This window comes from Cibotium barometz, chromosome 24 (genome assembly GCF_041138505.1).
Source record: "Cibotium barometz isolate CiBa-2024 chromosome 24, ASM4113850v1, whole genome shotgun sequence".
Taxonomy (NCBI): Eukaryota; Viridiplantae; Streptophyta; class Polypodiopsida; order Cyatheales; family Cibotiaceae; genus Cibotium; species Cibotium barometz.
In genome coordinates, this window is record NC_141069.1 from 25,191,436 (window position 1) to 25,207,459 (window position 16,024).

The 16,024-nt window shown below is 38.0% G+C and overlaps 1 protein-coding gene across 1 annotated transcript; it reads left to right on the plus strand.

Moving 5' to 3' along the window:
* The first annotated feature begins 12,417 nt into the window (after positions 1-12,417).
* LOC147625074 (methyltransferase FGSG_00040-like) lies at positions 12,418-13,590 on the plus strand. Its single transcript, XM_086817933.1, has one exon. The coding sequence runs from the start codon at positions 12,418-12,420 to the stop codon at positions 13,588-13,590; it is 1,173 nt and encodes a 390-aa protein (XP_086674059.1).
* Positions 13,591-16,024: the final 2,434 nt, after the last annotated feature.

The following is a 16,024-nucleotide window of genomic DNA, read 5'->3' on the forward strand; positions in this document are numbered from 1 at the left end:
ATGGTTATTTATATTTATAATCAATTAATTTTTTAAATGATTGCCATAGTTGAAGTAAGTGAAGATCATTAGATTGGATAATGAAGGCAAGCTGATGGTGGTCGAGAAGATTTTGAGATAATGAATTTTGAGTGTCAGTGAATATTATTTAATTTTGTGACAATAAGTGTGCCATTATTTCATTTTGGGCATCATTAATATTTATTAATGATGTATACATATTTATTGGGAGGTATGGTTATTTGTATTTTTAGTCAAATTTTTTATTGATTGGCATAGTTAATGTAAGTGTAGATCGTTAGATTGGATAATGGAGGTGAGCTGATGGTCGTCAGGAAGATTTTGAGAATCAATTATGAGTGTCGGCGGTGAATATTATTTAATTTTGTGACAATAAGTGCCATTATTTCATTTTAGATGTCTAGTAAAGAAAGGTATTTTTGAAGAGTCGATATATTTATAAAAGGACGCTATTTTGAGCCCCACAAGTTATTTCAAGCAATGTTATTTAAATACACCAAGATGAAGTATGGGTCACCCTTGTGTGGGGGAAAATTGGACCCAATCTTGTGTCATGTGCAGCTTAAAAAGGAGGTGAGAGGGAAATTTTACCATGGCTACTTCTACATCCCTATAGTGGTAAACATCATGTGGTTATTAGAGCCATACTTGCAATTGGGCACATCTAGCTATACCTAGTACTTAAAAAAGTCATTTTTTGGGCACATCTAGCTATACCTAGTACTTAAACAAGTTCATTTTCATCATGCAACCATGTGCCATGTGATGCCATCTTCTTCGGTCTCCTCATCTCATGCATAACCTCCTCAGAGTAGGTGGTATTGACATCTCTACATTTGATATAATGATGTACATAAACATAAAAAGAGAGATATACCTAGTCCCTGGTCCTCTATTTGGGACCCTCGATCATCTTTGGTATAACTAAATCCCCAATAGTAGGTGTGGATGCCTCCTATGCCAATAAACAACCATTAATTAAACATATATATATATATATATATATATATATATATATATATATAGAAGTTGATATAAAGATGTACATAAACATAAAAATATAAATGCAGTTGGGGCCCATTGTCCTCTGCCCCCTATGTTGAGAATAGCTATACCATGTGATGTTTAGAATCCATTAGAGATCTAACATCCACACCAATGTGCCTCTCTAAATCCTTAAAATTTATACTATAGACATGTCAAATGGCTAATGAGAGCAAGTCGAGGAGAATATGAAAAGTGGGTGAGACCCAAGAGAACGTGTTCTAATACCAATTATTGAAGTGGATATCAATGTAGCAACGTACACATAGATGTAGCAAGCAAGGAGAGATAGATGGAAGCATAAAACTCAAAAGTAAATTGATGAGGATGAGTGAAGTATAAGTGAAATAATATGATAATTTCACTTACACACTCATAAGAGTGCATACATACACACAATAAAAAGAACCTCCTAAAGAGGGAAAAAGTGCCCTGGCCAATTATTAGCCTACGTCCACACATCACTACTTTATAAATGCTACAATAACTACTCATATTACTTATGACAATGCTAAAATTTATGAGAGCATGATTTACACGAGATGGATTCTTATGGTTGTTGAGCATCCTCCTACAATCTACAACAATTCGTACAGCACAAGGGCTTGGGTTTTTGTGGTGAGGATACTCTAGAAGCAAGGTGATCTTGAAATAGATTGTATTGCAAAATCAACCTTAAGTTTATTATGTTAGGTAATGCACATAATGATGAATAGCACCATGCGACATTGGTGAATAAAGTTAAAGAAGAGGTATAGAAGGGTCATCATATTACCCTTTATGATGATGTTTATAATGCATTTATTTCCTAACACAAGATGATGGTGAGAATAAATTGCAGGTTAGTGTTGTAGGAACTATACCTCCTTTCCAAAACCATTTTAGGTACATTAATCTCCTTGTCAACCAAGCATTGAAACTTGCCAACCAATTTGGGGATGTTGGTGGCAATGCCTTAAAGTGCATGTTAGTGTGATAGTAGGCACTATATCCTCCTTATCATCCCAATTTAGGGATGTTGGTAGCAATGACGTAAATTCTAGGCTAGTGTGGTAGCCATTAAAATCTTCTTATCACAATAACCACCTAATTTGAGGATGTTTTTTTGACAATAACTTAAAGTGCAAGTTAGTGTGGTAGACTAGAACCTCCATGTTATCTAATTTGAGGATGTTGGTGGATATGGCAAAAACCATTGTGTAATGAGTAAGGTAATTGTCTCTTTAGCTATTTATTCTCATCTGGATTTGAGTATAGATGGGAATGGTGATGGTAGGAATGGTCTTGGTTGTTTGATAACTCACGTCAGGACTCTAAGTTGTCAAACTCACTTTGAGGGTGCTGGTAGGCATTTTTTTGTTTCTTTGATAGCTCATTCCTGAAGGAGGTGTCAGATTACGTAAAGTTAATTCATACCTTTTGCATGTGTCCATGCACGCACGTGCACACACACATTAATACACATGTTTTTTAAAGAATAATAAATAAATACAAGAAAAAACAAGAAACTTATTTGGTGGTGATAATGCGTGTTGGGATATGTGAACTAATATTATTCAAGTATTGCAAAATACTAATTGGTTGTTTTGTTGTTATATGTATGATTGTTGTAAGATTAACGGGTGATGAATATTTGAGCAATTGTTTTTAAAGTTGACCGATTGTGAAAGTTGAGCAAGAAAAACAAAACGAAAAGACTCTTTTATGATGAGAAAGGGATTTTGTGAAAAAGCAAACATGACTTAGTCCATTGGTTGCCTTAGAACATGCCACCCAACCATTACTTTTATAGATGGTTGGGTGGGAGTCTCATCCAAAAGCCCATCTAATGGTGACTCGCTCTCAGAGAGTGATTTAGATATTAGGTTTAATTTGTTAATGTATAAATTTGAATAGATTTGGTTGTAATTTGACATCTTGATGTAGAGTGTAATTTGACATCTTGATGTATAGGCAATGATGTAGAGTGTAATTTGACATCTTCATGCCACTTTATAAACTTGGAAACACATACCTAGACTGGCATGCTCTAACTTTTCTAGATTAATTGGTACTTACTAGAAAGTGATTGCAATCACACGATGCCCAAGAGGTGTATATGGGCATCTTGCCATGGTTTTGGAAGCCCATAGAAAATGACTCCATATATGATATTAGGTATATTTGTGCTAAATCACTAAAAGACACCAAGCTTAAAATAGCACTCTTAGAGAACTCTGAATTTATGATGTAATTATGATAAAACGATACTTTCTTCTTTATAGTAATTTAAGAATCATTTGATAATAACTTATGAAATAAATATGCGAGATATTTCTTAACAATAAATTTGTTGAGGTTTCATCACTAGAGTAAGCTAGACAACCTCTCATATACTACTCTTAGGCACATTTTCCTATATAAACAATTTAAATCTCGATGTACAAGATATTCAACTTCCCTCCATGGTTCAACATAGCCATGGATAATATCTATAGATGACTCCATAGATGATATTAGGTATATTTGTGCTAAATCACTAAAAGACACCATTCTTTAAGAAGAACTCTTAGAGGACTATGAATTTATGAAGTAATTATGATAAAACAATAATTTCTTCTTTATAGTAATTTAAGAATCATTTGAGAATACCTTATGAAATAAATATGCGAGGTATTTCTTAACAATCAATTTCTTGAGGTTTCATCACTAGAGTACTACTCAGGCACATTTGTCTATATAAACAATTCAAATCGATGTACAAGATATCCAACTTCCCTCCATGGTTCAACATAGCCATGGATAATATCTATATGGATAGGCTTGAAAAATGACTTATTTTACTAAACACACATGCACCACAAAGCTTATCTAACAAACTGCTAACAAGAGGAATAGGATACCTATTTTTAATAGTTACCTTATTCAAAGCTCTATAATCAATGCATGCATCCATGGTCTACGATTTCTTCTATTTGTGATTGTATTTCTTTTTGTTGAATTTTATTTTTGTCAATATGGGGCCTTATGAGGTGGTTGACTACTAGGGAGAATATCAATTGTGTGGTCTTCTATTTGAGATATACGTAGTCCTAGGGGTAGGTCATACGCAAACGATTCTTTGAATTGATCTGGAAAAAGTTGTTGATTATGTGACAATCTATGGTGAGTTGATTCAATTGCATTCACATAAATCATGTAAGCTTTGTCTTATTTTCTTAATGCACATTTGGCCTAAGTGTGTGATAACAATGGAAAAAGTTCATGTGTGACCTCACTGTGAGGAATTAGAGTTTCATTTAGAATTAGAGTTTCATTTAGAATTAGAGTTTCATTTAGATGTGTGATCCACATTGGATATGTGTTATAGTAAATTTGAGGCTTGAATTGATGATGAAAGGGCATGCTTGAGATGATATTGCAAGTGTACAGTGGCACAATCAAGAAATCTCTTTTAGGATTGAATTGATGTGACGATAGGGCATGCTTAAGATGATATCTCTAGTGTACAATGGTGCAATCAAGAAATCTCTTTTCTCTTTATAAAGTGTCCAATAACAATTTTGAATTATGTAACTTTCTTAGTACTATTGTGATGTGTACCTTGGAATGCAAATTTAACCTTATAAAATGATGGGTGTGTCTCTAACTGCAATTTCTTAACAATATGCTAAAAAATGAGATCACGTGTACTAGCATTATCATGCAATAGGATAATATCATGACCATTAATTTTACCCTTCATTTTAAGTAGTGCATAAAATGAAATAAGGTTACCTGGCACATCCCTTTAATCGAGGTTATCATGTAACATGTCTTTTAAACCAATCTGGAGCCTAGTCATCACCATCGTCTCGTTAAGTACATCTTCGATGTTGTGAAGTTGCTCAACATATGGTTTGGAAGTCTTCCAACATCGCGAAGCAAAGAGGCATGGTTGGTTGTACTTGTAACATTCAAGGAAAGGTGTATTTGCAATACTAGTATTGTGACTAATAGGCTTGGATTGATTTACATTGCTATGACAATTAATAGTCTTTTCATTCTGATTGGAATTTGTGCATGATTTATTAGGTGCTACCCAAGGCTTTCTATTTGCATTAAAAAATTTAAAACCACTTGGTCCATTAGGAGTACCATAATGATGAGGAAAAGATTGTTAATTGTTGTTAAAGCCCGAGGTTTACCAATTATTGGATAAATAAGTATTAAATTGATGAGGGGGTTTGTGTAAATCTCTTTTGCATCCTACATCATAAGCAAAAGAAATACCTTCATCAAGTGTAGTAGGTTTGAACATGTTTACCTCCACCTTGAAATAGTCTCTTTAAGCCCAAATTCATAATGACATTGAAATTTTGTATCCTCAAGTACTTCTTTAAGCATGAGGAGTTGAAGTAGAGTTTTTCAAAATTTCTCTGTGTATTTGGGTATCTTCTTGCAGTCAAACATGGTCAAAGTATCCCATGCACAACAATCTTTGAGAGTAAACTGAGCTTGCAAAAGCTTCTAGTGGTCATGCTCCTAGGTGAATTTGCTTGATTAACGATAGCACCAAGGCACTACTAGAGTAATTTTGGGAGAAGAATCGTAGAGATTAATTTTTAGTATTCAAGAAAACATTATAGAAAAGAGTCTCGAAGGGTTTTTTCATTGAGCATGGGGCTTGCTTCTTTAGGTCAATCAAACTAAGTTATATACTCAGTTCGTTGGAGACACACCCTAACTTCAAAATTGGTCAAAGATCTTTTGAGCAATGCAAGGGCATGTTTTATGCAATACTCCCATCAAAGCAACACATGTTTGATACCATGTAGATTTTTAGCTCAACTATCGTCGATAGTCCATATATTATGAACCATTTGGTTTGTCATGGCTTTGTTGACCTCCTTCCATTGCATGTGAGGGGGATTCAAACACATTCACATTAGCAACACATGCTAAAGTTACATGACAACACATAAGCATTAAATCCAACACTTAGTTCTAACCATCCCTAATTTCATATGATCTACACATGGAATATTCGGAATCACCCGAGTGCCATGCTTCGAACATAGTGGTAATTAGGCATTCCCAATTAGCCACAGAAGGATGGACGAACAAACCGTGACATCCCTCCTGCCCGGGATAACAACTGTCCTCAGTTGCATCATATCAACTGGCCCGTGTTTAAAAGTAAGATTGGGTGAGGTTGGGATAGGTGGGACAAAACCATTCAGGTATCCATTTAAGAATTGACAAATAAAGTATAACTGATCTCCATTGTTGTGGTGTGATTGAAATTATCTGTCAAAACAATTTCACTCTAAGAAGATGTGAATCATTATGGTTTCTATGAATAAGCAATATAAAGTTCTTGAATATAATTCGTGAGAAACTTAACATCATAACAATGAAAGATAAATTGATTATGGATACAAGATAATAGATACTAACCTTGAGTGTGAGAGGATGTTTGATGGTGATTTATGTGTGATTTGGTGTAGAATAGCTCTCTTTTTTTTGTAAAGAATACTATTTGCTTAATTTTTAGCTTAATTTGTTGTCTTTGTTGTTGTTATTGTGGTTTTTCATGTTCTTAGGGCTTGCACATAGTTTGTATTAGGCTTCATAAATGCACTTACCTTTTTGGAAAAATGCCCATATCTCCTTCATTTTAAATTCAAAAAATACTCCCAAAAAAAAATCATATTTTCCACTAGACTCCCAAAAAAAAATAATGGTTTATGTCGTGAACCATTTCTGCAACTTCACAGCCTCAGGGTTCACGCCTAATAGCCCGTGCCAAATTTTTTTTCCCCAAAAAATGGTTCATGCTGTAAACCATTTCTGTAACTTCACGGTATAAGGGTTCATGCCCTAAGAGCCCATGCCGAAAAAAAATTCAAAAAATGGTACACGCAGTGAACCATTTTTGTAACTTCACAGCCTAAGGGTTCACACCCTAAGAGCCCGGGTTGAAAAAAATAAATCAAAAAATGGTTCATACCGTGAACCATATTTGCAACTTCATGGCCTAAGGGTTCACGCCCTACCTAAGAGCCCGCGTCGAAAAATAAATAAATCGAATTTAACTTTTTCGTGAAGTTTGCTTCATGACGTGAACTATTAAGGATTCACGGTGTGAGACCCTTCGTTCACGTGATCCAAAAAAAACAAAATAAAAATTTATAAAATTCTTCAATTCCGCTTCACGACGTGAACTGCACCCTACTAGTTCACGACGTGAAAGGGGGGGTCCGTTGACAAGAGACTCTGGAAAACACCCCTGTTTAGAGGCCCGTATCTCCTAAACCATATATTCGTTGAAGGCGCTCTAGGGCTCATCGGAAAGCTGACATCGAGCTCTTCAACTTTGGACGTGGCCGTCCGAAGTCAAAATCGATCATTTTGGCCTCCAACCAGTAGCGTCAAAATTTAACTCAAAAAGCGAGGCAAAAAATAGCCCAAAACCCACGAAAAATCACAAAAAAACAGCGCAAAAATGACAACGAACCATATTCGGGCTACTTTTGAGAGTCTAAACGACAAAATCACGAACGACTCAGGGAAACAAAGTTATGGTACTCCAAAAATACTACAACTCTCTCTCATACAAAGTTATGGTACTCCAAAAATACTACAACTCTCTCTCATACAAAGTTTTTCAAAATTCCTTCTAGAACACCCGAAACAGGGAAAAAAATTTAGAAAATTTTTTCGTCTTGAGATAGTGATGCAAAATAGGTTTTAGGACCTCCTCTTCCATCTGGGAAGTTACTAGCATATGCTCTTTTCGAAAAATTATCTCTAAGAGGTTGTTCACGTGCGTATACCGCCTAAGCTAACTAGGGCGAACGGACACCCGTTTGACCCAATGAAGAGAACGCCACACCTCTTAAGGCTGTATAACGGGCTGTGAGAAAATATAAAAAGCAAAAAAAAACACGTGCGCTTGCTTATTAAGGAGCAATTAAGCACTCCGACATGGCAACGATAGAGGGATTGCTAGGGATCACACAAGGAATGAACCCAATGGCTAACATCTTTGAGCCATTGAGATCTATGCCGCAAATGCACCTCCCAATACCATTGGCCATGCCTATAACAAGCGTGTCATCGGGTTTTACACCCCCTTATCACTTCAATTCCACCGAGCTTTGATCCCTTACCTAACATTTCCACAAATCTTAAAGGTACCAACCCTTTCACAGATGCCCACACCTTGGACATATTGACTAGTCTAGGAAGAGGGGTAGCCCAAGGATTCAGTGAGTCTCTCCCAACAAGAGCACTCACATACGGCTTCAGTGATATATAGAAATACGACCGTACAGATTTCTAAAATTATGGATAAATACGAGATAAAACAATAGACCTTGTTCAATTCATTCAAATGTTTGAACAGATATGTGAAGCCTTTGGAAAAAATTCCAATTGTCCCACCAAGGTACATGCGTTGAACCTATGCTTAGAGGGCAAGGCTAGTTGATGGTTCATCACATTGATGCCGACGAATCGAGACCAACTTTAGAACCTTGAAAATAGCCTTTATCCATGGCTTTTTCAGACAAGGTGATCGGTGGAGTGCAGCAAAAGAACTCTATTCAATTGAGCGTCAACCAATGAATCCATTAGAGACTTTATCCTACGGATAAAACTCTTGGACTTACGATGTGAGTTATGAAAAAAATCAAACGATTTTCAATTGAAGAGATGTTTCATGATGGGCTTAAAGAATAATAGCTTACACAACTTGATCATTGTATCCAATCCGGAAACATTCAATCAATGTTGTAACGAAGCAATATGTTTGGATGATAACATGTTGAAAGATGATCATGCTACGAGGTGTTCCTCATCTAAACCAAGTGAAGCAATGACAAAAGAAAGATCGATCTCGGAATTGACATTCCCCGAATTCTATGCAGCCTTGCTTAAAAGCTTTCAATCGACATCTCTAAGAGAGGATGAGATCCTTCAAAACCGAACATCTTTAATGCCTCTACAAGTGAGAAATGAAATGCCTTGTGTGTTGAGTGCAATCACGACCATCCCAATCCCCATTGTACATACAAGGCACCTATTTTTCTATACTACATATATTGTAAAACCTTTGACCATGATACTAAAAAGTGTCCCACTTCATCCACAATTGACTCAAAACCTCCATCTCCCATGTACCAAACAGAAACAATCCAAAGGGTAGAAACTGCTTAGGAAGTAGTTAATCGAACACTTTAGTGTTTCTATTGTCAAGGACCTCACAAGGTGGAAGACTACACACTTTGGAATACTTCCATGCCCATAGTCATTGACACTTTGCGACCCATGAACGTTGTAGCATTGATCACATGTTCCAAGATTGCCCAAGACGAGTTGCTTCAATGCAACTTGTCTTACAAAATACAACTCTTAACATCTTAAGTGTACAAAACGGAAAATTGTCCACGATACCCTTGAATGTGCTTACACGCTTATAAGCCAAGGCACGAGAGATAGTAAAAAAGAACACAAAAGACAATACCTCAACATGGGTAGAAGAACATGCTTTAAAGAAGAACCCAAAAGAGAGAAAAAAAACTTTTAAACCTAAGAAAAACAAGGGACAATAAACTATTAAAACCAAGGTTGAATTAAAAGATAGGAAAAATGAGCCTGTGGAGAACATAAACCCAAAAGGGGACAAACCCAAAAGAACCAAAAGCTATATATGATGTAGAAATGTCCAAATTAAAAGCCACTACACAAGCCACAAAACCCATATGTGCGACACATGATATGAAAGCCCAAAAGAAAATTCGATCTTATCACATGGGCAAACATAAAGAAAACCTGACAATCCAAAGAAAGTCAGAAAATGAAACAAGTTCTAGTACGTCACTTAGTGAGGATGAAACAAGTTTTGATTCCTCACTTAGTGCCCTTCACGGACCAAATCAAGAAACTAGAACCCACCCAACCACCCCAAATTGATAATAATACGGAATGCAAAAAGTAAGCTCAGGAGAGCATGCTTAGCTTGGTTGAATGTTTTACAGGATCCTCGGTTGTGATTGAGCCTTATAATGCCAATCCTAAAAAAGCAACCAAAATATAAAGCCTAGAGGAGTATCGCTTCCCCTTTCAAAAGAAGGACGTACTCTCTACAGAAGAGTCATTTGAGACAGATTGCACGAATTATATGCTTGAGAAAGCACGTGAGGAATTTGATAATTCCCTTATAAAATTAAAGCAGTCTCTTAAAACCTCATTTGGAGGAATGCTCTTATCTCATGATAAAGCCACCATAACATCAGCACTTGCACCTCTAAGGGCTCAACATGAGTTATATCAAGATATAAAGAACTCCACAGAACAAGACTGCGTAAGTTTCCAAATTGATCTCATTAAGAATTGTCAGAGGGCCAAGTGTGCTAGTGTACACATTGGGTACTCTTGAAAAAGCTGAGAGTCAAAAAGAGGATGAAAGTAAATGGGAATATGAAATAGAAATGGGATCTAAAAAGCTGACACGAAAAGTGAAACATCTATGGCTCCTTTGAAAGATTCTATCATGGTATGGTTGGATATTCTAATAGGCAATGATGTTAAATGCAAACACGCATTGATTAGTCCTCGTGCTAGTCATAACATCATGACAATAGACACTTGGGTGTCATTGGGACAACCTATTCATCCCTTCAGACAATAATCTTGTAAGAGGAGCCAATGGACAAAACATTGAAGTTTCAAGTTACTTTAGGTACACTACTCAAACAATTGGTGGCGATATGAAATTTATATTCCATGTTACCCTAGATTCCCTTGAGGATGATGTCGTCCTTGGTGGAACTTGGATAGGTGAATTGTTGTATTCAATAGATGAATCCATGCAAACAGTCACCTTGAACACTCTTTGCAGACATTGTACAATTGCTTTTACGGGAGAACGAGACCATAGAGGAGCTGGAACTTCCAACATATCTTACTGAAAAGATCCAACTTGGATAGGTGAATTGTTGTATTCAATAGATGAATCCATGCAAACAGTCACCTTGAACACTCTTTGCAGACATTGTACAATTGCTTTTACGGGAGAACGAGACCATAGATGAATCCATGCAAACAGTCACCTTGAACACTCTTTGCAGACATTGTACAATTGCTTTTATGGGAGAACGAGACCATAGAGGAGCTGGAACTTCCAACATATCTTACTGAAAAGATCCCTAAGATTTTGGTTGGATTGGAAATTTCAAATAAAATCACCACATCTCAAGCACAACTTTATCCAAGACGAGAACATAATCTCATGACCCTTGAGTTATGGGATTTGTTAGGTCAACCAACACTTACGGCTTATCCTGAAAGAATCCTCTTTACACAAGACTTAAACATGCCATGTTTGAGGTACTTTGAACATACAATATATATTGCAACTAACTCCCTTACTTGTAAGTTTTTTGTGGTTGAGTATGTGTTGGAAGTAGATTTGATCTTGAGGCATAAATGGACTATTGCTACACAAGCACCGTTGTGCTTTGCTAGCGATAGCGATGGCGATAGAGTCATCACGATGGTCAAAGTCCATGTGAGAACTCCTTAGTGGAAGCCTTAAAGTCTAAGGTTTTAACCTTCCCTGTTGATAGCTTTGTGAGAGACGGTAACATCGATGGACTCAGCAAGGAGATACAACACGGTGTTGACGTTTGTGGCTGTTGCAGAGGGTGGTGACTCTTGTACCCTAGGTGGTACCAAAAGGGATGCAGACAGCTAACTTGGCGGACAGGTAGGCGCATGTGGGGTAGCCAGTGAGTTTTAGAGGATGCACAAAGAGCGAAGACAAGCAACGATGGATGGCAGAGGCAGGTCGGTGCTATTTTGTGCAGAGGCAGGTTGGTGCTGTTTTGTGCAGATCAGGTCGGTGTTGTTTTGTGTGCAGATGGATTAAAACGATGATTTGTTCCCGCCCGATGACTTGCATATCCTCTCTCACATCAACACATTCCTCCTTTTTGCTGATACTGTCAGTGTGCGCGTCAATGGAAACGCTGGAGGACATTGCTCTTGCCCGCCTTCTCCATCGTGTTCTCCAAGAGCAGCATCAAAAAGAAGAAGACGCGGCGCCCAGCGAGAGTGAGCTGCGCAAGGCGGTTGCGCTGTCCAGCCACCAGGAGGGCTACAGCAGGTTCGGCAGGACGGAGGAGCTGGTGCACAACGGGAAGCTGCTGTCGTTCAAGCCCTCGGCGGTGCAGCCGTGCGCGCCCTTCGTGCCGCTTCAAGGCCTCCGCTCCATCGCCCTCTCCGAGCTCCATCTGGGAAGGGTCCACGGCGGGCGGGTGCTCATGGGCACCCTCTGCGTGGACGCCTTCCTGGTCACCGCTGTCATGACCCGAAACCGATCCCTCCATGGCCGTGCGATTGTCCATCTACAACGCTGCTCTTTCCACCACCAGCTTCCTAGCTGTGCAGCGCTTGTTCCCCAGAGGTACAGTCGTCGCTGTGAAGGAGCCCTTCCTGAAACGCGCCAAGGATGGCTTCCTCTTGCTCAGAGTCGACAACCCCGGCAATATTGAGAAGGTCAATAGCTCTTCTTCTGATTCAGTTTGGGCTTCTGATGAGGACCCCCTTGAGCTCAGACAGATGGGTAGCCGCCTCTTTGCCAAAGAAGATTGGAAAGGGGCCATTCATTGCTATACCCAATGCATTACCATCATGCAGCAGAAGCTTGGGAGCAAAAGTAGCATGTCCCATGATGGAATGGAAGGTAGCACACTAGCCATGTCCCAACGTGCAGGCAAAGTTGCAAGCTCTGCAGCTATGGCAGATGCAAGCCTCTCGGATGGGTCAAACACACTAGCCATGGCCTACTCGAACAGAGCTGAGGCTTGGATGAAGCTCGAAGACCACCGACAAGCCCTCCAAGACTCAGAGGCTGCCCTGGCCATTGACCCATCTCATGTCAAGAGTTTGTTCTGCAAAGGAAGAGCTCTGCATGGCCTCATGCAGTACCAACAGGCCTTCTCCTGCTTTGAAAATCTACTTGCACAGCACCCCAAGGCCACAAAGGTGCTTGCTTTCCTTAACACCAGCAAAAGATGTCTTGAAAGCCCAACGGACAACCTCATTGGCTATTCAGATTACTTGCTAGGGAAGGCCCCTGCACCCAAGCTCCATAACTATATCGGTCCTGTTGTGGTAGAGAGAACCCAAGATGAGAGAGGAAGAGGGTTGTGTGCCTCTTCGAATGCTAAGCGCGGTGATCTTTTGCTAGTCAGCAATGCCATGGCTGTTTGCCAAGAAGATTCTAAGCATTTTGCCTTCCATCTCGATAAGAGCAACAAAAGAGTTAACATGGCTTCTCAGGAAGACCTTGTCACAAAGCTTGTAAGCTTGGGCATGGGATCACCCAAATGCTTGCAGCAGCTATACAGCCTTCCCTCTTCTTCAGGTTCTTCCATGCCCTTGCCCTCCATGGATTTGTTCACCCAGGCTTTCGAACCAGAGGATGGTTTGCAGATTGACATAGCACGCATCCGAGGGGTAGTAGTGCGGCTCAACTCATTTGGAACCCTCTACTAAAGAGTACATGTCTGCTGTTGCACCCAGGAATACCCGCCAGGAAGGAGCCTTTCCTGCATGTTCAATGCTGTCCAAGCTCTTTACAATGCTCAGAGAGGAGATTTATCTGTTGAGTAGTTTGACAATGCTGGAGAGGAAGTGGATTTTGGCTGGTTATTCCCATGCCCTTTTAGTCCTATTTAATCCATTCACATCAAGTAATTGAAATATCAGCCAAAACCAAAGTTCTTGAACACGTGACGTGTGAACTAAATTAGCTTAGGTTCTCAATAAAGACAAATGAAAAAATGGATGTGTATGATTGATCAATCACACCAAGATGCACCCGCTAAGACATCGTAGTATTTTCAAAACTAATTAAAGCCCTTAATCATGCCTTTTTATGTAAAATGTGACATATTCATGTGATATGGTGGGATCTATATAGTGTTGGGGATGACTAAAGATAGCACAATTTGAACATCAATGGTTCACCCATCATTATCCCATGCAAGACTTTTGGAGCACCTTCTATGATGGAAGTTCTAATTACAACCTTTTAGTAGCTCCAAGCAACTCTTATACACGCTTGTGTAAGCTCATGCAAGCTCTCTTTTAAGCCATACTTTCTCCAAGAGTCTCGTAAATGATTTTGCAAGTCCCTAAAGACGTTACATGAGCTCGTATTAGGTACTATGATTGGAGCTCATAGAAATTCTGATATGATCTTATACATGAGTGCTTATTATCTCTTAGGTGGTACCATAAGCTCCTACAAGATCGAATGTGATCTTCCAACATCTATACGAGCTTCTATGGAATCTTTGTGACCTTGTAGAGGCAATCTTATATGTTTTAAAAGTTCCTTTAAGCTAACACTTGTAAACTCTTGTGATTTCTTATGAGCTAGCTAGCTATTATGGAATCTCATAAGCTTTAATCTAATCTTATGGATTCTTGTGAGATCTTAAGAACTTTATTAGGATTTACTACTCATGCTAGAGTGCACTGTTCTCTCGTGAGCTAAAGAACACTTGTGTGATATTTCAAGATATTGTGTTTTTGTAGCTCTCTTGTGAGCTAAAGAAATCTTGTGTGATATTCCAAGATGTTGTGTTTTTGTTTGTTAAAAGTTACAAGAGTACCTCATTAGATCTAATATAAGCTTGTATGAGCTTATGGAAGGTTTTTCAATACTTAATTTCTCTAAGAATATCTTACATAATCTTATGAGCTCTTATGGGTCTTGTTAAATCATAACCTCTATGGTCAAGTATGGATGCCTATGCAATCATTACTTACATATGGGAATGTGGGTGAAGCCATTATTTGATTCCAAATGTGTGAGGTATATTTATCGACGATATTTTATGTGTGGGATGTGTCTTTTATTTACATCAATTTTTAGTATCAATGTGTTTAATCAACTGCATGCAACGCTATGATAAAGTCATAATTATTGTGTTTAATCGACTTTGTATGACATTAACTAATATTATTTTGGTATAAGTGATGATTGAGTGGCAGATTATTTGTTAGTTGTGGGTGGAACATGTATAAGACTACAATGATATAACTTGGAAGACATGTGAATATCTACTATGGTTATATATTTTGGCATTTATATTTTTTGGAAGACTAAGGTCTCAAACCTTTGTATATACCAATTAGTATGTATACTTTTAGTGGGCCCAAGACTTGATATTTTTAGCTTGCTATATTTTTGGAAGAGCTTGTACGCTCAAGAACTTAAAAAGCTCTTAAGCTTTTTAAGTTCTTGAGCGTACAAGACTTGATATTTTTAGCTTGCTATATTTTTGGAAGAGCTTGTACGCTCAAGAACTTAAAAAGCTCTTAAGCTTTATTGTTGGAGTGGTCTTTTAAGCAAGCTTTGATATATTTAAATATGGATGGGTGGTATGAAGGGCCACACTAATCCAGGGGAGATTGAACCCAATCTTATGTCGACGATGATCTCTCTCTTATTTTTAAGCTTTCATGTTGGTAAAAATTTGTTTACGTAACGTTTATGTTTTTAATTTATTTCAAGTCTATGGTTTGCTCTAATTTTTGTGTTTAAGAAAAAGAATTCTTCTACAAGTGTCATAAAGGTCTTGACAGTGGTATCAGAGCTTTGGAGACCACTCAAGGAGAAGCATTTTTTGAGAAAACAAAATTTTAATGAAAGATTTTGGAGCAAAGGAGACCATGGAAATTAATTTTGGAGACTTCTAAAGTCTCAACAAATCAAGAAATAATTACACATGAAGAGGCAAAAGGCTACAAGACATTATCAAAGGTACATGTAAATTGGAAAGGTCAAATTACATGATTTTGGGAACTTTTGGACAAAAGAAAAGGGGTTTTAGATCATTGGGTAAAATCTTTCTTCACCACCTTCATCAAAACCACTTTCCAAAACCATCTTCAAATTCAAAATTACCTTTCTCATCTT